The sequence below is a fragment of the Nylanderia fulva genome, unplaced genomic scaffold (assembly GCF_048542155.1).
Source record: "Nylanderia fulva isolate GAGA-0341 unplaced genomic scaffold, ASM4854215v1 Scaffold1, whole genome shotgun sequence".
Classification (NCBI taxonomy): Eukaryota; Metazoa; Arthropoda; class Insecta; order Hymenoptera; family Formicidae; genus Nylanderia; species Nylanderia fulva.
The window spans coordinates 519,947-540,970 of NW_028189192.1; the positions used below are offsets into that span (position 1 = coordinate 519,947).

The 21,024-nt window shown below is 36.3% G+C and overlaps 2 protein-coding genes across 8 annotated transcripts in view; one reads left to right on the top strand and one right to left on the bottom strand.

Moving 5' to 3' along the window:
* The first annotated feature begins 24 nt into the window (after window positions 1-24).
* Window positions 25-5,023, top strand: Ipo9 (Importin 9). Of its 6 annotated transcripts, none has more exons than XM_085483063.1 (14): window positions 25-107; window positions 458-548; window positions 622-991; window positions 1,125-1,358; window positions 1,431-1,800; window positions 1,863-2,110; window positions 2,206-2,470; window positions 2,574-2,887; window positions 2,979-3,198; window positions 3,289-3,560; window positions 3,641-4,049; window positions 4,356-4,510; window positions 4,605-4,680; window positions 4,757-5,023. In XM_085483063.1, exons 3-14 carry the CDS (start codon window positions 656-658, stop codon window positions 4,960-4,962), a joined length of 3,105 nt encoding a protein of 1,034 aa, XP_085339189.1. In that variant the 5' UTR covers window positions 25-107; window positions 458-548; window positions 622-655; the 3' UTR covers window positions 4,963-5,023. The 6 variants fall into 6 exon arrangements, with proteins under 6 accessions (XP_085339189.1, XP_029169685.2, XP_085339166.1 ...); XM_029313852.2 differs by having other exon boundaries at window positions 31-107; window positions 435-548; XM_085483040.1 differs by having other exon boundaries at window positions 32-159; window positions 435-548.
* The window catches only part of Slip1 (SLo interacting protein 1), a 173,160-nt gene continuing 156,901 nt past the window's right edge, over window positions 4,766-21,024 (bottom strand). The window contains exons 2-7 of one of the 2 annotated variants that reach the window (XM_029313853.2): window positions 11,183-11,557; window positions 10,594-10,764; window positions 8,992-9,090; window positions 8,700-8,735; window positions 7,196-8,614; window positions 4,766-7,007 (exon numbers count right to left, since the gene is read on the bottom strand). In XM_029313853.2, coding sequence (XP_029169686.1) covers window positions 6,675-7,007; window positions 7,196-8,614; window positions 8,700-8,735; window positions 8,992-9,090; window positions 10,594-10,764; window positions 11,183-11,557 — 2,433 coding nt within the window. In that variant the 3' untranslated portion in view covers window positions 4,766-6,674. Of the gene's footprint in view, window positions 7,008-7,098; window positions 8,615-8,699; window positions 8,736-8,991; window positions 9,091-10,593; window positions 10,765-11,182; window positions 11,558-21,024 lie in introns of both variants that reach the window. The other variant, XR_003821262.2, reaches the window with a different exon arrangement.

The window sequence follows — 21,024 nt, forward strand, 5'->3', positions numbered from 1 at the left end:
AGAGATAACGCACCTCTCACGAAATGCATAAACAATGGTATAACCAATTTGTGGAACCGGCTTTTAGAAAATGTAGAAAATTTTGAACGTTCATCCACGCACGACCGGTGCGTAAGTGCGGTGGTTATATATCATTTACATGAATTCACATGTTCTTATGTATGTCGCAATATTATTTCGTATTTATAAAACGACGTTGTACATTCGTATTATATCGATCCGAATTACAGTAGCAGACTGTACAGAATCTTATCTGCATATTAAACGCGACGACGAAGTTTGATATAAATCGAAATATAATTCTCATCTGCATGTTTTCGAATGTTACGAATGTAATATTGCAGCTATGCATATCTCGCGAAATGAATGTTTAATTTTATACTTTTATTTAATCCATGTTTTCCTCTTTGTTTCGTTTCCACTTGTTTATATAGATGTGTTATAATATTCTGCACAGATATATTTCGAGATGTCAGAGGTGTCGTAATTACATAGTATGTAAGAGCAAATACGACGATTAAGATAGAACAGCAGCGGTGTAAATTTAGGTAAGATATATTAGAGATGATAAAAAATTAAATTAAGTAGACACATAATTAAATGTCTGACGATACTTTGCAGATGCTGGCTAGTAAGCTAATTTTCATTTCGCACAATGATTGCCAGCGACATACAAGGCTCCTTGAAGGAAGCTCTGTACGAGACATTGACAGAAATTTTGTCACCTCATTACGAAACCCGCAAAGCAGCGGAACAGAGAATTCAAGCTTTAGAGGTGACAGAAGAATATGGAATACACTTGACAGAATTTGTCATTGATCCTAATGGGCATTTACCTATCAGACAATTGGCTTCCGTTTTATTGAAGCAATATGTTGAAACACATTGGTGTTCATTAGCTGAGAAGTTCCGTCCACCAGAGCTTAACAATACTGCTAAAGAGAAGATAAAAGAATTACTACCTATAGGGCTTCGAGAATCTATTAGTAAGGTAATTTTTTAATCAAATAATTACTTTAATTATAAAAATTTAATTTGTCGTTTAATTTAATATTATATTATTGCACATTGATGCAATTTTGTATGTATAAGAATGTAAATAAACAAGATATTTTTTACTTTAGGTACGAACTGCAGTGGCTTATGCAATATCTGGTATAGCACATTGGGATTGGCCTGAAAATTGGCCTGCCTTGTTTGATGTTCTTGTCAACTGTCTAAGAGAAGAGAGTGAATATGCTGTTCATGGAGCAATGAGAGTCTTGACAGAATTTACTCGAGATGTCACGGACACTCAGCTGCCCAATGTGGGACCTATTATTCTTCAAGAAATGTACAGGATATTTCAAAGTGAAAATGTAAGTTTTTGATGGAAAATGGAAATTTAAAAAAAAATTTTTTTTTTGCATTGTCATCTTTGTTTCTTGCAGCAGTATTCGATTAAAACGCGTGGTCGTGCAGTTGAGATTTTTGTAACAATTACAACTTTGGCTGCTAATTTGGGAATGTACGAAAAAAGATTTACAGAGCAGTATCTGCAGCCAATTATTCCTATGTTCTGTGAGAAGTTTGTTGAGTGCCTCAGAGTGCCTAACAGCCCAACTAGTGACAGCGGATTCAAAACAGATATTATTAAAGCCATAAATTGTCTTGTTACAAAGTTGCCCAAATATGTATCGCATCTTTTACCTGAAATGCTGCCACCCGTATGGGAAACTTTATGTCAAAGTGCAAAGACTTATCAAGAAACGATAGTCAATGCCGATAAAGATATCGATGACAAAGAAGTTGATTCTGATGGTACGTTATTTTGATATATTGTTAATGTTTTTTTTTTCTATAAATACATTTTTATTTTCTAGGTGAAGTAATCAATTTCAACAGTTTGATCATTGCGATATTCGAATTTGTTCAGACTATCGTGGAACGCAAGAGGTTTATAAATATGCTAGATAATATGCTACCAGAAATAATATATTATTTAATAATATTTATGCAAATAACATACGACCAGATTCAACAATGGACAACTAATCCGAATCAATTTGTAGAGGAAGACGAATGTACATTCGATTATAATGTTCGAATTTCCGCGCAAGAATTTTTAACAGTGAGTAGAAACATAATGGATGAAATAATTTTAAAAAAACCGTACAAAGTTATAAGTACAAAGTAAACATTAATATTTCATCGTTTTCGTTACAGACTCTTATCAATAATTTTGAAGAGAAAGCAATACATGCGCTTTGTGATGTAGTTACACGACATATTGAAGCAACAAAGGCACTACAAGCCGGTAATGGCGACGGTAGCAATAGCAACGAAAGTTGGTGGAAATTACGGGAATCCTCTCTTCTGGCATTGAGCTTATCTAAGTGTACTGTTGTTGAAAAACAACAAGCTGGGACGTTGCAATTCGATATTATTAGATTTCTAGATACAGCTGTTTTGGGAATGTTAAATGATTCGGGTAATTAATTACATTAAACCGAGTAACTTATATCCTATTTATATAATTTTATAATTAATATGTAGAGAATCATTGTAAAAATTATATGTATTATCTTTTTTAGAATCGCCACCGTTACTTCTCGGTCGCTGCTTATGTCTTGGCGGACGGTACGCTCAAATAATGCCACCGGAAGTGAGTTCTCGATTTCTGGAAGCGACAGTTAACGGCTTACAGGAAAATCAACCATCTTGTATTCGCATCAGCGCTGTTAAAGCGATCTATTGGTTTAGCGAAGCGTCAACTGAGAAAGATTCCATCGTCAACATAATACGCTGTCATATGCCCAATATATTTCAAGGATTATTCAGTCTAGTTAGTCAACCGAGCACGGATGTTCTAATCTTGGTCATGGAAACATTTCAAATACTAGTTTGGGTAATGCTCCGACATTTTTCTTTATTATGCATATATTTTTATTGCTTTTTTTCCTTGTTATTTACTTATTTGAATCTATTTGTATTTATAGCAACACAAAGAGCTTACAGCATCAGTGGAAAACAAGATTTGTCCTTTGACAATTGCAGTGTTTGTAAAATTCCATAGTGACCCAACCATCTTAGATATATGCCAGAACATATTCAAGGATTTGACGCAGAATCCGAGCTGCATCGAATTGTTGCAAACTCGTATAATACCTACTCTTACGAGTATGATGGCGATAACTCCTATGAACAAATCAAAGGATGGTACGTTTTTTTTTTAATTAATACCCTTTCTTGTCAAATCTAATCGATTTGATTTGGCCTTTATCGCTAATTCTTTGTTCTTTTTGTCAGAGGGAACTCGGGCCGTAGCGTTGGATGTGCTAAGAGTTCTTGTACAATATTCACCGACGCCTCTGAGTAACGCCTTGGTCGAGACCGCTTTCCCGGCTGCCTGTCACTGCATTCTCAACTCGGAGGACCACGCGACCCTGCAAAACGGTGGAGAACTCATACGCAGTTATTTATCCGTGGCAGCGGAGCAAGTCATCGCACATCGAGACAGCGAAGGGCAAACCGGATTGCAATACATATTGGAAATCATTGCTCAACTTCTAAATCCGCAGGTAATATATCATCGCCACAGAAATTAGGATAAGTTATTTTACTATAAAATTACATATCTATATACATGGTGGTATTTCAGTCGAGTGAATTTACTGCAACTTTTGTCGGACGTTTAGTCACAACGTTGATCAGAAACGTTGGGAACAATCTGGGTGAAAATCTTGATCTATTGTTGAAAGCGGTGCTGAGCAAGATGCAGAGTGCCGAAACGTTAATAGTTATGCAGAGCCTACTGATGATTTACGCGCATCTCGTAAACACGCAGTTCGACGCTCTGTTAAATTTTCTGTCGACCGTGCCAGGTCCGACCGGACAAAGCGCACTCGCATTTGTACTGTCCGAATGGGTTAGCAGGCAGCGTTTGTTTCTCGGTAGATACGATCGCAAAGTCTCGACGGTTGCGTTGTGCAAAATCCTGGAATACGGAGTCACTCACGGAGATAGCAGATTGGATGAGATCTCGGTCAAAGGGGATATGGTTATTTCAGGTAATAATCTTTCAATTTTTCTATTGTACATGAATGAAGCGGATAATTGGTCACGAAATAAATTTTCTTGCTCGATACATTTTCAAAATTTAATAATTGAATTCATTTTTCATTATCATTCTAACGCGATAAATCGATTTTACTGAGAAAAAAGTATATACATTTAGTAATACTTTATATTCTGATGATTTACTGCATAATATGCTGTTGTTATTATGAAAAATTATTTTATTGTACGAAAAAGAAAAATATATATAATGGCTTTTGCGAGATAATAAGTTATAAAAAATTCGGGTATATATGTAGGAGTCGAAGATGGTGTGAGAACCAGAAGCAAAGCTGAATCGCAGCCTTACGAATGGACTTCGATGCCTGTACTTGTAAAAATATTTAAAGTAATAATCAACGAATTAGCAAATGATATTGAAATCCTTAACGCCAGTCAAAGTCAAGATACAGAGGTAAGTAACCCGTTTTCTTTTTACATACCTGTATTCTTTATGTTTTATTTTCAATTTTACTTTATCGCAATAAAAACATAATTTCAATGTCTAGAACTCTGATGACGAGGATGAGGACGAAGACGAAGATGAATTAATAGATCCCGGAAATGAGACTGAAAACATTTTACGTAAGTTGTATGCGAAGAACCTATGTTATACAATCGCTAATAAAAGAAAATGTCATTGAATATGACTCCTTTGTAGAATTTGGAGGCGCGGATGAAGATAATGATGACGAAGAGGATCCAGAGTTATTGCGGGACTCTATTTACCATTTGAACCTCGGTCAATATCTGCGTGATTTCCTATTGAATTTCTCCACTCATCATTGCTTCCGCGTGTATATCCAACACCTGAATGTGCCAGAACTAAAAGTCTTGAATACCATAAATATCAATGCGCTTATGTAATATGTAATAGGAAAATAATTGGAACAATTTTTGAATTTCATAATAAACGATCTTTTCTATACTCCGCGACAACGTTCATTATTTCCATTATTATAAATGTTGTCGCCAATTATTTTCTTGTATTATTTTGACACAAGATCTAAAAAAAGGATTATTACAAGTACAATTACGATAATCATTGCAATTTGTCGCCACCATTGCATATATTAATGCTATATTTTATATTTGGGTTTTATTTACATTACACATATTTTTAGAATCGTTAAATCGCATCTACATACAAAAGACAGCATACATACGCGCAATCGTTTATATGTAATCTAAATCATACAACATATTTTCTACAATATTATAGTATCTAATATCATTCCTGATGCATATATTATGCAGTAAATTCTCATTAAAAAGTACGCGTGACAATCGTTTTATCGAAGCATCGCATATTTGATTTTCGCACTCATTAGATTTTTCTCTTTTCCATATACGCATGTACATACATACTTTAAAGTACATAGAGTCACAGGGCAGACATTATTGGCAGTATGGGATTCTAGTATTTGATTGTTTTCTGCAGGGAAAAAATAATCTCGATGCATATACGAGTTATATGCATGAGAATAAAAAAAAAACAGCTTTTTTACACTTATACCAGAGATATATCCCCAATTTCGAGTACGTATCATTCACATATTACGTCCATTCTCTAGCTACTTTACAAAATCATGTAAAAATTACGCAAAACAGCGTGCTATAATCTGTAAAACACACCATTCGATGTTCACGAAAATAAGTCAACAATGGAATCGACATTAAGGCGATGGTCCTCTGATACATTGCCCTGCCACATATTTTTATATCATAACGCACAAAACAAAAAAGATAATATTGATTATATTAATATATCGCTTATTATACATATCTACAAATTTATAATTACCGTCTCTGCGCATTGAATATTTCACGTGTATAAAATAATCTACGTATATTACGGCGTCATAAGTATTTACAAGATTGATTTAGGGCAAACGTGCTGTATAAACTCCACACATGTCTATAATTTAGCGACAATTTAAGTTCCCTCGCTTTATTCAGTGTTTTTTAACATGTCCTTTTCGCATTTTTCATTTTTATTATAAAATCACAAAAATGATTGAATGTTCCGTATACTACACATCCAGCAGAAAATTAAATATAAATATTTTTGTTGTTTTTATATAATCAACGTTAAATTACATCTTTTTCGTGTTAATAATCAAAGATATCACATGCATATATATATATATATATATATTTATATATATACTTGTGTTATATATATTATAAGAACTTTGCAGTGTGATCGTCGAATGAAGTCTGCGCGCATTTATATATATATATATATATATATATATATATATATATGTATATGTATAGATAGAGAGAGAGAGAGTGCAAATAATCTTTGATTATTCAAACAAACTCTAATCTTTAACATTGCCTTTGCACGATGCACAAGCAGTTATATTCATACGAATTATATAAAACAGATACATAAGTAGTGTCACGTAGATAATTCGGGAGGAGTGTTACATGCGGTAAAATATTTTAATGTTTTTCTCGTACTATATAAAAGTCATTCGTAAAAATATATCTTTGCGCGCGATTTCCTATATTTCTGCGCGACGAATGATTGACTTGGAACGAACTAGAGACAGAGCGCGCAAAGAGTTTGCTTATACCGTAGTAACCGATAGCAGACCCATTAATTTTCCCCCCGTGCCGGGACCGTTTGCTCCCACCCTGTTTCCGTGAACCAACATTTCTTGTACGGTGGTGAAATCATCTAGGGTCGTCTTTTTACGCGCCATTTTCTTGTGACTGAGTTCTACGATGTTTAAGGGCTTCTTCGATCCCTTGTCTTCTATATGTTCGCATATTAGTAGATCGTTGGTTTGTTGCATCTGCTGCTGTTGCTGTTGCAGCATTAGTTCCTGCTGTCGTTGCTTGCGCTCACGCGCGCGTTCCAACTGTCGTTTGCGCTCCTCCTTGCTCCAGTAGCGTCCGACCTAGAATAAATATGTAAATACATATAATGAATTGTTTTTAATTGAAAATCTCAAAATCGGAATTACTATTCAGATATACTATACAACTTACTTTGTATATTTTTTCCAGGAAAGAGAATTTATAATCTTGTTTTTACATTTGATCAATAGTAGATTTTTTGATTAGTATCAATCACGACGACGCTCACCTTCATCTCCGACATGGCATCGTCCTCTGTGGTGTGACCAGCTCTCTCTTCGCAGATCTTGATTGCCCGATTTCGTAATATCCGATTTCTTACGGGCCTCCTGGCGATGTACCTCGTCCCATCCGCTCTCCTCTTCACCTTCCACTCCATCTGCACCTCGCCCTTGTCCTCTGGCGGTGTCCACGTGGTGGACGTGCACACCTGCTGACTGCCGACAAACTGGTACTGCGTGAGATTCGGCGCCTGAAAGTTGCCGTGCGACTTGGACTTTCTCGCGCCGCCCGCCGATGTTTCCTTAGATGTTGTGATGTTCTTTCGATTGAGCGCCTGCTTGAACAGCTGTTGCTGCAACATCATCGTTTGTTGCAGATTTGCCACGTTCGTATACATGGTGTCAGCTGGCAGCGTGTTGGCGTTCATCGACAAATCATTACGATCTCTGTGATGATGTGAGGACGACGACGAGCTCTTTCTCACACTTTGATTCTTCGACGATTGTCTGAGCGTCACGGACGGCGCGGACGTCGCGCTTGGCGTCATAGGACAATTGCAGCTCAGCTTTTGTTGCTGTTGCGGTGTCTTCGGCGGCGGACACAATACCAACGTACTCTTATGATGATCTCTCTCGCCCTGTTGAAGCTCCAAGGTTAAGGGATTGCTGTGGCAAGACTCGCCAGTGTTGTACGCGCTCGAGCTGTCCTTCTCCTCGCCAGAACTGTTGCTCTTTGAAGAGGACCACTTTTGGTTCTGTTGTCCACTGGCAGACAGGTGATTCTGTGTTGTGCTGGCTTGGCCACTGCTGTGCTGCAATGGCGTAGTCGCATGGTTCGATTGCTGCGTCCAATGCTGGTGATGTTCGTACGGCGACGAGTAAATTGGCTCACTGTCCGACTCCGGTATCGTCTCGTAGATGTGCTCCGTGTCGCTCCACACGTGGCTCGAGTAAGCTTCAACGAGCTTCACCGTCGGCGTTGGCGGCTGCGGGGGTCCAGGTTGTTGGCTGCGTAGCGAGATACCCTCGAGCCTCTTGGAGCAATCCTTCAACGAATCTTGCATCCACTGTTTGTTACGCTCTTCCGTGTGATGTGCCGGCGAAGTCGCATTCTTGCCGCTTGACTTTTGCGAGTTCTGCGACGAACATGTGGACGAGGAGTTCGTGGAGAAGATGTTGATAGACTGCTGCTGTTGCTGTGGCTGCTGCTGTTGTTGCTGTTGTTGTTGTTGTTGCTGCTGCTGTTGTTGCTGCTGTTGTTGCTGCTGAGTATGAGAAGGTATAGGTGGAGGTGCTTTCAAGGTGCAGTTGTTTATCTCGGTTTCTTTGGTACGTTCCTCCGTTTGCTGCTGCTGTTGACGGATCAGCTGCTCGATCATGCTATTTTGATACGCTGGCAGGTTCTCAGGCGAAAGCGGCGGCGACCCCTGAAGCGAAATGGTTTATGATAGATAGATTACGATATAGCGTCTTGCTGAATACTTTTTTTTTATCACTTTACATTCAACTTACTTCATGATAGATGCGTCTGTCATCATATTCGTCGTCCTAAAATAAAATGGGTAAATTAGTTTCTAACATATAAAAAGGATATCTTTTATAGATATTTTTTATTTCATAAATATTTATTTGATATGTCTGCATATTTGCATGGCAATTTTTTCTAATCTTTATCATATATTTATATCTCTTATATTTTTTTATTATATTATTTCAAAGTTTACTTCCTTATAATTTAATTTACATAATTTATATATGATAAATACTGCAATAATAATAAGATGAATATAAGACTAAAACGAACTTGATATACGCATCGGCTGACGAGAATTGTCACCGCAGTTTTTGTCTCCGCGAACAAGTTCTCAGTCTGCTCCTTATTCGCGACATCCTTGCCGTTGACCTGGAACGAGAGCAAAGATTCCTTTCAATAAATGACGGCCGGTTCTTGATTTCCGAAATGAGTCACTGTTCTCGCGAGAGATGTACATGCATAATGAAACGCCGTATTCTGAATGTAAATCCGACTCAGAGAGACCCCTCTGAAACCCCCTGGTTCGTGAGCTGACTCTCAACGCAAATTTCTCATTCCAGAATTTACACTTACAATAATAGTGCAACTAAAATAAAAACGGACAAATAATTGTGATTTTAATCATAGAGTCCTGTGTCCGTGTATAATTTGTATTTCCTAACAAAAAAATGCGAACGCAGACATTGTTTTCTTTAATCATCCAAGGAGAGACATGCCACGTCTTTAAAAATAATAAATAAAAACGTAGCCAAAGTAAAAACAAAAAAAAAATAATTTCTGAATTCAAAATTTTAATCTGATGCGATTTGCATTTCTTGACAAAAATGTAATTTAATTTAATTTCGTCTTTTTCTAATTAGTCAAAGATTCAAATTCCTTCTTTTCTTCGAGGGAATCCTTAGCACGGAGAGAAGTCATGTTAAATAGGCTAAGATAATTTTCGGTAAGATGTCGAATAATGTCACACTAAACCAGAGACGGGAGAGCTCATTGACAAAGGAATCTAGAGAGACAGACAGACAGACAGAGGGTGATAAATCCATCATATATATTCATTCACTGTACTCCGTCTCATTTCCCTTCGACTCGAGTGCGAGAGAGAAAGGAAGAGGCAAGGCAAGAGCACGGTTCGTAATTATAATCTATCTAATGAGATTTAGAGGCTTATGGAGCTTAGGTGAATCCTCGGCGAGGATAATGAGGCGTCAACAGGAAATTCGCGAACGTCATGGATCCGTTGGGGATCCGTGATGCAAAATTTTGCAATCTCGGCCAACGACGTGATCTTCGAACGACGCGCACACAAACTCGGTGCAAATTCGCTATTATTAGCTGCTAGGAGCTTTATATGCGGTATGTTTGTATTATTGCTCCTCGGGGGATTTCGCAGGCACTTCCGTGCTTACCTCTGTTGGCCTATTAAATTTATACGATACGTTACATACTATATTATCCGTAACTTCCCTCACTGAATTCTCGTTAAACTTTACCGTATTATTACGTGCTTTTTACTCATTCGAGATAAAGTATCACGTCCGAACTAATGGGAGATATTTAATTTTGCTGAATTAAATCTTCCTGGAAATTCTCGCAGTTTTACGCTTTTCAGATTTTATCATTTGAATTTGACGAAATATCGCGGTATTATTTCTATATCCAGATGACGTAAAATATAAAATTATGAAATTATCGAATTTTATGTAACAGTTTCTTTCTCATTATTGACAGTGTAAATTCTGACGTGTTACGAGTTCTATAGTTGTTTAGATTTTTTCTTCAACTTTGTGAGAATTTTTGGCGAATTATATATATAGTATGATGTTGCGATAACATTTCTCTCTAGAGAATGGAGAATGGAATTTCTGAATTTACCCGCAAGATTTGATCTCCTTCTCGCAGCCGACCGTCCCGGGCTGCGAGACTTTCAGGAACTATTTCCGAGATATAAACCTCTGTGTCGACGTCCTCGCTGCCGGAACCAGAACTATAGCACACGGTCAGTCCAAGCTTCTCGGCACTTCCGCTTTTCCGCAACGTCACCTCCTTCAACAGCATTTCGTAACGATATTAATGTTCGCCACGGTAGATAATGTTGTACGAAACTAAATGCACTCGTATTTGCATAGTCTTCCTCGTCATTAACCGATATTATCACCACTTAACAAACACATTAGGAAAACGAGATATGCTCTGCTACATATGTATAATAACACATATTATAATTCTCATTTAACAGTATTTTCTTTCACATTTTACTGACAAGCGCAACTCTCTTTCTTCTCTTTGCTTTTTATTATATCGAATATTCTCAAGAATAACACTTTCCACAAAATATCGTTTAAAAAGATGTAAATTCATTAACGGAATAAATTTGCATCTAAATCATCCTCCATCAAATAACAAAGTTTCAAACAAAATTGCCTCGAATATATTTAGATATTAGGACATAATAATAAGATACCTCAAAGTCGATGTCATGAGCAAGAAAGTCCTCGAAGCTGTCGTTCGCTTGTTCCTCGACCAGAGGACCCGGCAGCAACTCTTCCTCCTCTATGAGACCAGCCCAGTCCGTTTGGACCGCAGTCGACACCAAAGGACACGCCGTGTCCTTCTTGACATCGTCGTTGCACACACGTTCTTCTATCGGACCCTTTCCGTTCGTCGTTCCCTCGCTCTTATCCTGACATACGATCCTTTCGTGTTCCTTCGAGGGTGTGTGAGGAACCTGTTGCCCAGGTTGTCGTCGAAGGACTTCGACGATGATTGGCTCCTGGGCCGATTGAAAGCAGCGCACGGCATCCTCGTGACTAGAGTTTGAAACGTCTTGTCCGTTTACCTGCGCAAAAAAAGGAAGAAAATCAGGATTATATTTTCAATATTCGAATTTCGCATAAATTATAGAAATGTGTGTCAAAATATCGAACGCGTCCTCTCTATCGACGAACGAGAGGTTGCAACAACAACGTACGGATTATGTCTCATCTTTCTTCCACCCTCTTCATGCCTTTAATTAAAATATACTGTTCCCAGAAGGAAACATAGAGACACCTCATCGTTCCTCATAATTGCTTTCTTGCGCTTTAATGTCCAATTAAATAAATAACTCGATGCGAGACGTCGTCAACGGGGAACGGCGTGGGGAAATGCTGACGACGAGAGGATGGACAGGGGTAAATGAGGATGGTGGTGCTGGGGGCGCGAAGACGTCGTCGATCAGAAACATAGGCGGATTAATTAAATGACACGCCCGATGGTCTAAATTAATGCACGTAGGCCGGTAATTAATTTTCAAGAGCAACCCGTGCGACAAGTCTTTCCTTACAATTCGGCAAATTGCTTTCTCCTCTTCTCTCGCCGAACTGCGCCGGTGCAAGATCATTTTAATCTTCCGACAAATCAGACGATAAATTAAGCATCAATATCGCCTAGCTCGTAATTATCAGCACAATTTCAACTAGAATTTTTTCTTATATATTTTTGCTTTCAAATAATTAAATATCGAGAAAACGTATCGATAGATATTTGTTTGACTCAATTATCAATTTAATCGAATCAAGTGCAAGATCATTTCAACGTCGACAAATAAAACGATAAATTAATCATCAATATCGCCTCGTAATTATCAGCACAATATTTTAACTAGAATTTTTTCTTATATATTTTTGGTCTTAAATAATTAAATATCGAGAAAACGTATCGATAGATATATATTTGACTCAATTATCAATTTAATCGAATGAAGGAGACATTTCTTTTTCATCGTGCAACATTAGACATTTAATATCCCGCAGAGAGATCCATTAATTGCGGATTGATACGTATCGGTTTAGCGCTCCTACTCGTTCGTTCTAAATTGCTTTCCGGGAGGAACGGCGTTCTAATTAAAGGACGTAAACGTCCACGTGAAAAATGCTGGTCGGACCATCGCATTCTGGTCAAGGAAAGCGCTTTTGTACTCCGGCGAAAAAGCCCGAACGATATAACCCTCTATTAACTCTAATTCCTCCTCTGGGTACGGTCATAACGTCCGATCAAACATTTGCCTTCACCGGAAGACCTCCGGGATGGTCGCGCTTATACCCGGTACCAGGTGGCACTTAATTTTGCACTAAATGCCAGGATTTAAGGATTTGGAACCGAGAGAGGCGACGTAACGAGCCGAGGACCCTCGACGTTTCAATTTGGAGCTTACAAACCGCCAGAGTGTATTCTCTACGCCGGATAATGATAGCCTGGTGGTGATTTCCTCTAATCGAGAAAAATCTTTTCGAAAGGTTCCATCAAGAGCTTGTAACCCTCCATGAAACCCCGGTGTATATCAATCATTATACGGATAACATTAATAACATTTAGAAAAGGTGACACACTGAGAACAGAATTTATCTAACAATGACATTTTTATTTTGTTAAAGAAAATAAGAAAAGAAACAATTTAATAATTTCGTGTAAAATTAAATGTAAACTCTCAAACTCTATTAAATGTATAATTATGTTACATAAAATTATTAAATTATCTTCCAGCTTTTCTAATATCGTTATTTTAGATAAATCGCCAATTATAATTATCATTATATTTGTATAAAGACGCATACACTATTTTAATTATTATTATTTTTTTGTTGTTGTGCAATCTCTCTTGTTTTTATTTTAATTTTAAAACTGCCATACCAGAGCTCTTATCAATACGTATCATGTATATCTATAGTTTGAAACATAATATAGCAGTTATAAATTGTTACTCTTGATGGAGAGCAAACGCGGTTATTTTTCAAATATGGATAGTCGTTATATTGATGGCTGCAAAAAATATCGCCAACATGTATTTACTAAATCAATACATACTAGTGTATCGCGAACACTTGAAACATATAGTTTTGATTGTGTCCACAAACGGTCACAAAATGGAATTTCTAACTGCTCACTTGGCTGTTAATTTCCAACAAAGGGTTGAGAGATTCGCAAACATTTACACTTTACCAATCGTGATATTGCCAAGTGCTGACGAATTCCTTGCTAATCAAAAGATGAAGAACCATGGAGTTATTTATTTGTAATTTGAAAAAAAAATTGAAAAAGTCCAATTTTTTTTGTAATTTTCTATTCTATCGATATTTAACCGTTTCTCTGATTGGAATTACATACATATATAAATACGCACACAGTCCCAGCACAGCCTTTATTTTAAAAACAATTATACGCGTGAAGATAAAATACTTTTATTTTCAATCGCACGTTACTTACACACATATACGACTCGTTTAATTAGAAAGAAATAAATATTAATTTTGCACTTCAAAATTCGAAAGCGCGAGAAATTTGAGTAAAGTAGTTTCTTACACGATGTACTTAACAGCATTTTCACAGTGTAGTTGTGCCGCGAAATTCTCAAAATAATCGACTCACGTGGAAAGCAAGTTCGCGGTATTGTCTTTCAACTTTTGTCTAGACGATCTAATGCTTCGTCTCATCCTCCTCGTTGTCGACTTTGCAAACGAAAGCTATGAACAATGGTTTTGCCGCTCCTACGCAATCTATTAAAATTAACGAGATCTGGCGTGAAACGTTTCTCCTCCCTGAAATTATTTATCCTCCAGTGATCTGTCGTTTGTTACTTTTTCGCAGATTATGAATCTATTATGCTTACTTTAGCTTACGCGTTCCAGGAAACATCCTTCGGTCTTATTAGATATACGGAGAGAATTTTCTCTTATAATTTACCCTGAAAATCATTGTAATCGTAAGATAATATGGCGTTGGAAGAATTTCATAAGAGTTTCTCTGATTAATATTCACCACAATAAAAAATATTAATAGGTATATAGAAAATTTTACTATGTACATAGTAAAATTAATCGAGTATATTTTCTATCCTATTGTGGTAGATATTAATATTTTTATTGTGGCAAATATTAATAATCAGAAAAATTTATAAAATTCTTCCAATACCATATCATCCAATACCAATCATGTTCCACGATTATCATGATTTTCAGGGTAAATTCTAAGAGAACATTTTCTCCGTGTAGAAAAATCTAGTATACCGCCTGTTATGTTGATAATAATTAAAATTAATGACATTCGCGCCAGTTTGATCAACAGACTTTCCGACTAACTCTTTCCAAACAGAAATCTGTGTTACTTTGAATTCCCCAGCGGTTAAATTAATTCGATCTTTGATCATGGTTGCAGATAATGTTAGTCATTTGCAAGATACGCATTTCTGCCTTTATACACGTTCTTTTCCTTTCATATGTCTTCCGGACATGTTGATGTCCTCGCACTTCAATTATTTGTAAAACGCGGTTATAAATCTAACACTTTTGTACTTCTTTTAGCTTGCGCGTTTTAACGGAATATCCTCATTAAATAGGAATTTTATATATATAATAAAATTAATGACATTCGCACTACTATGATCATGATTGTAGATAATGTCAGTTATTAGCAAGAAATATAAATTTACAAATATTTATCCGTGTAAATATTTATCAGTTAAAAGTTTTTTTTATTTAAACGGACTGCGATAATTAACTAAAGAAGAACTCCGTCTTTTCTGATTTTGCCAAAAACTTTACAATATAGTGTATTTTTGTGTCTAGAATACAAACCTGTTAATTAAAATTGTTGCTTAAGTATGAAAAATGTTACGATGGATTAAGTCCTCGGGCGTGGATTTTAATTTACAAATTCATGAAGAGGATTTTTACACAATTATTATTCAAAATTTAAGTAAAAATTAATGAGACTCGCCGATACAATGCTCAGCAGCAAAGTTGTAAACTATATAAAATATAAATATATAGATATTGAAATTATATAGTAAAATTTAAAATCATTGATATTTCGAAAAATAATTAATATAAAATTATTATTAACATTGAGTTTTAGTAGTAATAAAAAATAATAAATAAATTATTCATTATATAGTTGCCCGATATCACCCCGAATCTCCTCCTCGAATAAGAAGCTTCGAAACATTTGTACTCGCATTAATTTTTTTCGTTCGCGACGCCCGAATTTTAGTTATCACTATCCTCGACGCATTTCGGTAAAACGCGAGAGTTTATTTCAGAAATTTTCGCGTCGAAAGTGCCCGATGATTCTCACGGTCCGCCCTCGTAAATTCGCGCGCGCAAACTTTCGGCGGCGCGAGCCGGAGCTGTGACGTCATGTCACGTGATCTCACGTAAAGGCCGGGAAACGTCGAGCGAGATTCGCGGCCGACGAGATCGATCACGATATCGATACGTGCGACACGCGATTGAATTTATACGATAATTAACGACACTAATTAAAGGCGCTAATTAATACACTTGTACTTTCGCGGACCGATAAGTGCGCGAACAATGCGAAAGTACACCAGAGGACAGCAACATTTTAGGTTGTAATCGAAATTATAAAAATTTTAGGTTGTGTTCGAAAATAGATTCACAGGTGCAAAATTTGATCGACCAATCGGAGATCGAGGATCTCTCTCTCCTGATTGGTCAATCGAGCACTTCACTCCAAGTAAATATATTTTCGAACACAATGTAGATTGTTGATTGCCCTCTAGTGCACTTTCTCATTATTCGCAATTAATGTTCGCGCGCTTTTCTCATCACCGGCCCGTGCGAGTGCGAGTGTGAGTATATTAATTAGTGTCCACGTTAATTATCCGTATGCATCCGATCGCGTGGCGTGTGCCGACATCGTAATATGTGTAGTGACCGATATAATATACGATATAATTCAGGAATATCGGCAACTCTTGAGTGCGTCGCGGAGGAAGTTGCCTTCGTCGTTCGATGAGGCCCTCCGATAAACCTTGAAAAAAGCGGCGCATCGATTTTATTCGCGCACGAATAAGCTCTCGCGTTTCACCAAAACGCGTTTCGACGAAGATTGTGATATAATTAAAATTCGGACGTCGCGAACGGAAAAAAGTAACGCGAGTGCAAGTGTTTCGAAGCTTATTCTGAGAGGAGGAGGAGGCCCGAAAGGCATCGGGCGATGGTGGAGCAACTATATGGTGAATAATTTATATATTTATTATTATTATTTTTACTATTAAGCTCAACGTAAACAATAATTTTATACTAATTATTTTTCGAAATATCAATTATTTTAATCAATTATTTAAATTTATCAATTAATTTTATTATGTAATTTCCATGTATTTGTATCTTACAGTTTACAACTTCGCTGCTGAGCATCGTATCGGTGAGTCTCATCAATTTTTATTTAAATTTGGGTAATAATTTTGTGAAAATTCTTTTACCGAAACTTTACTTACAATATTGTGTATTTTTATACACGAAAAACATGAATCTGTAAATTAAAATCCGCCCTCCTTTTCGGGGCGCAACTCAATGTAACTTTTTTCTTAATTAAGAACGGCAATTTTATTTTAATATTGTAAAAGTTTTAATATTATTTCGGCAAAATCGGAGACGACGGAGCTCTCCTTCATTGCAGTATTATCTGCACTGCTTTTTAAAAACCAATTAAAAAAGTAACAAATATTTTTAAAATGGTTCATTAAAATTACTGATACACTGATTGACAATTACCTACTAAGAAATTTCTGAACAAAGTAACACAATTCCCCTTCTCAGCATTTATCAACCAGTATGTATATATTTACATATACATATTACATAATTAAAAAAATATTGCATTAATATATGACTTATTTATTATATGATGTGCAAGCTTAAATTTAATAAGGCACGCTTAAATTTAATACGTGAAAAATAAGGAAGATATAAAGACTTTTTAGCGTCATTTATTTGCTTACATAATTTACTTCCTTTCCTAAAAAACAATCATTCCACTAAAACGAAGCTAGTGCATTGTTTACCTGCTCCTTTGTTGTATTAACGCTTAGAGAGCAAGAGTATCTTGGCGTACTTAACTTGAGTATGCAAACTGCTTTTTGTTCTCTTGAGAAGATCTCAGAATGTCTTGATACTAACATAACGAAGCGGTTCTCTTGATTAAAATTGCTCTTATTATTAGCAATATACTTACATAATTTTTTATATATATATAATAATTATAATATTAATTTTATACGATTCAATATTTTTGTGCACCGTTGGACAAACAAAATTTTTATCTATACTAATTCTAAATGTATGCATTTGTATAAATTTTGTTTCTTTACACGATATCATCAAATGCATAATATTTTAATTTTTATTTCTCAACGTTGTTTGCATTTTTTAATTGAAAGAAATATAAATGTTTATCTGACAAATCTATGTAAATTCAGAAGATCCTTTGAGACTTTCTAAGATTGAAATACACCAAGTTATGTAAGCGATGCAGCATGTTCACAAGGATATCTTTTGCCGAAGGTGTAAAGCGTGAAAAGTGCGGTTGACATATCGTCTTTCCTATGCAAGGTGACGCCTTTATCCGTGACCTGTGAACTTTTACAAAGAGAGAAAGAAGAAAAATGAGAGATAGGGCGAGAAAGAGAGAGAAAGCTGTCTAAATAAAAAAGTTTGCGATAACTTGTTCCGAAGTGAGTTCCATGTAAAAATACATTGCAGCATTTTCCCTCGCTTCTTTTCCGCCCGATTGGGCGACATTCTCTCGAACAGCTGATCAATATCCAATCAAGAGAGGCTGCTGATCGACCGCTTGTCCATCCGTTTATTACATTAGACCCTCAAGGGGACTCTGAAGCACTTTGCCGTGAATATTCGAGCCTTTGACGGAAGACGTACGGCGTAAACCCGATTAAGTAGTATTAAAAAGACCCCTCCTCGATTTTAGGCGCGCCCTTCTTACAGGCCGGCAACCCTTCGTTAGGGACGCCCGCTTCGTCTAACAATTTCGAGGTGTTGATGACTACTTAGGACGTAGAAGAAGTAGACAGTCGCGTACAAGTTATTTTTTTTTTTAGCGTTTAAATTTAGATACATTTGAAAAAAACATATTTATAGCTTACTACTTATTTTTATTCATTATAAAGTTATACAATTATAATCTTGTGAAAATAATGTGAAAAAAATCAGTCCAGCTCGAGATTACTTGAGCGATATGTTCGGATACACTTAATTTCATTAAAAGACACACGCAGTACTAAGGTCTCTCTAACCGAACGAAACTGGGCGAAGTCAAAACGAGGAAACGAAAGGAAAGGGATAAAGGATATCCGCGGAATACGGCGTCGCGTCACGATAATTCTTCCGACAACGGCGCCCCGTGTTTCACTGTACCCCACGTGATTTACAATCACTAGGACTTCGTATTTCATCCGGGCTTGGGGAAAGGGGGTCGCTTTTCTCGTACAAGAAACTCTTTCACGGGCTATCGGCTCCCGGGTGCACCGTCTGCTGCTACACTTCTCTTTCTCTCGATTTCTTTATTTTCACCACCGCAAATAATATCGCCGATAATAATATCGGAATGGGCAGCGCGCCGAGCGGGTCTTTCAAAGCGCAAAACTATTTTCTGCCGCTTAATTAAAAAAGTCTTGCCCGACTCGATATCAATTTCGTGTATTACTTTCGCGAGAATGCGTTCGCATAGCTATCGACGTTCCGTTTGCGCGTGTTCCAACATTTTCAATTAACCGAGCGCGGCCTCATCTTATTTTATATACGCTCCATTCGAGAAATTCTTGCGAACGATTCCCTAAACATCAGATTATTTTGTGGTTAACGTCTAATCTTTTATCAAATCAATTTTATTGAATGTCAAAATTTTCTAAAACTCAAGAGACGTCGACAAATATTATTTTCATTTAACACTCTTTACTGGCTATACAAAATGAAATAATCCTTTACTAGAATTACAATATTTATAATAACAAATCTAAACTGCTATATATATGTATATGAAAAAAACTAAGAAAGTTAAATAATTAGTTTTCTTGTTTTTTAACCAATAAATAATGTTAAATGAAAACAATAATAATAATTTTTTTTTTTAAATTTTTGTACACAATCGCTAAATAAATTCTAGAGAATTCTTCTCTGACTTTTAAAGTTTGAAAATTAATTTATTTTAATTTATACTCGAGCTTATAACCTTATGCGTTCGAGCGATTCTTAGTTACATCGTGTTCGACAAATTTACATTCTTCGCGATCAATTCATCCGGCATTTCTGTGGTCGAGATGACAGACAAATCGATCCTCTCGCCACGTGGTTGCAGAGAGAAACGAGAGAAGGAAAGAAAGAAAGAAAGCAGAAAAACCGCGGCAGTCGAGAGAAAACAACAAGGGTCGCGCACGCAGCGGCAAAGAACATTTCTGTCAACAAAGAAACGAAGGGACAAGAGCCGAGATCACATACAGGAAGAAAGACGAAGTCTCGTTCCGCAAATACGAGAGTCTGACGCGCGAGGAGAAACCCTTTTGCTTTGAAACGGAACGACGATGCACGCTTGACAACGATTCTAATTATCCACATAGAAAAAAACATGCTGCACATCCGGTATTATATGTAACTAATTGAATCGAATACCACCTATGATTCGATTGGGCTTCTCTCGAGCTCGCGTCTCACTTACATATGCAGACGAGCAATGCATCCTCCCTTCGTATGCAGAACATTCGTGAGTTATACATATATACCATGTGACAACTTGCGTGATTCCCGACACTTTGATTCCTGATCTGCATTTTGGTGTATGTTGACTCGGCACATTCAATTTTGACTTTAATAAGTGCATCACAAAAAAAAAAAAGAAGTGTCAAATCAACACTTATATACTCATATATACGCAACAATATATACGTATATGTATAAGCTTCTTTTATAAGAATTTGCTAAATCTTAAATTTCAACATCTGAAGAATAGAATAAAATATGTTATTTTATATATATGAAAATAAGTTATTTTCTATGCAACATTTTTCTTTTCCTTCCAAGAAAAAATAAGATTAATATTTTTCTTGGTCGATATAAAATATTTTCATACGAATAAATTTTTGCGCACATACAAGTAAATTTTGATTTGATATTTTTTTTTTGTGTATATAAGAGTTGATTTGATACTTCTCTCTTTTCTGTGTACCATCGTGAAAATGCATTTTAAATTGATTATACAGAATTTATCTGTAAAATGTAGAAAAATTTTAAACCCATCTATATTCATTTAATATCTACGTCTGGGTCTCTCATTTGAAAAAATCCTCCTGGAATAAAAGAAATAAAATATGTAACGGATAAAGAATTCAAGGGAAAAAAGCGCGAGAATGTGGAACATATGTATTAAAGAGATTCCATTAGTCGCGCACACACACGTGATACTATATAATTTCTTTACAAATGTTCTCTCTTTTTTTTAATTCTTTCCGCCGCA

What these genes read in the sequence shown, in the direction of transcription:
- Ipo9 (XM_085483063.1), top strand. Translation starts at nt 656, where the DNA reads ATGATTGCCAGCGACATACAAGGCTCCTTGAAGGAAGCTCTGTACGAG. An exon ending in AGGGGATATGGTTATTTCAG is followed by an intron (nt 4,050 to 4,355) that starts GTAATAATCTTT and finishes GTATATATGTAG; the next exon opens with GAGTCGAAGATGGTGTGAGA. An exon ending in GTCAAAGTCAAGATACAGAG is followed by an intron (nt 4,511 to 4,604) that starts GTAAGTAACCCG and finishes TTCAATGTCTAG; the next exon opens with AACTCTGATGACGAGGATGA.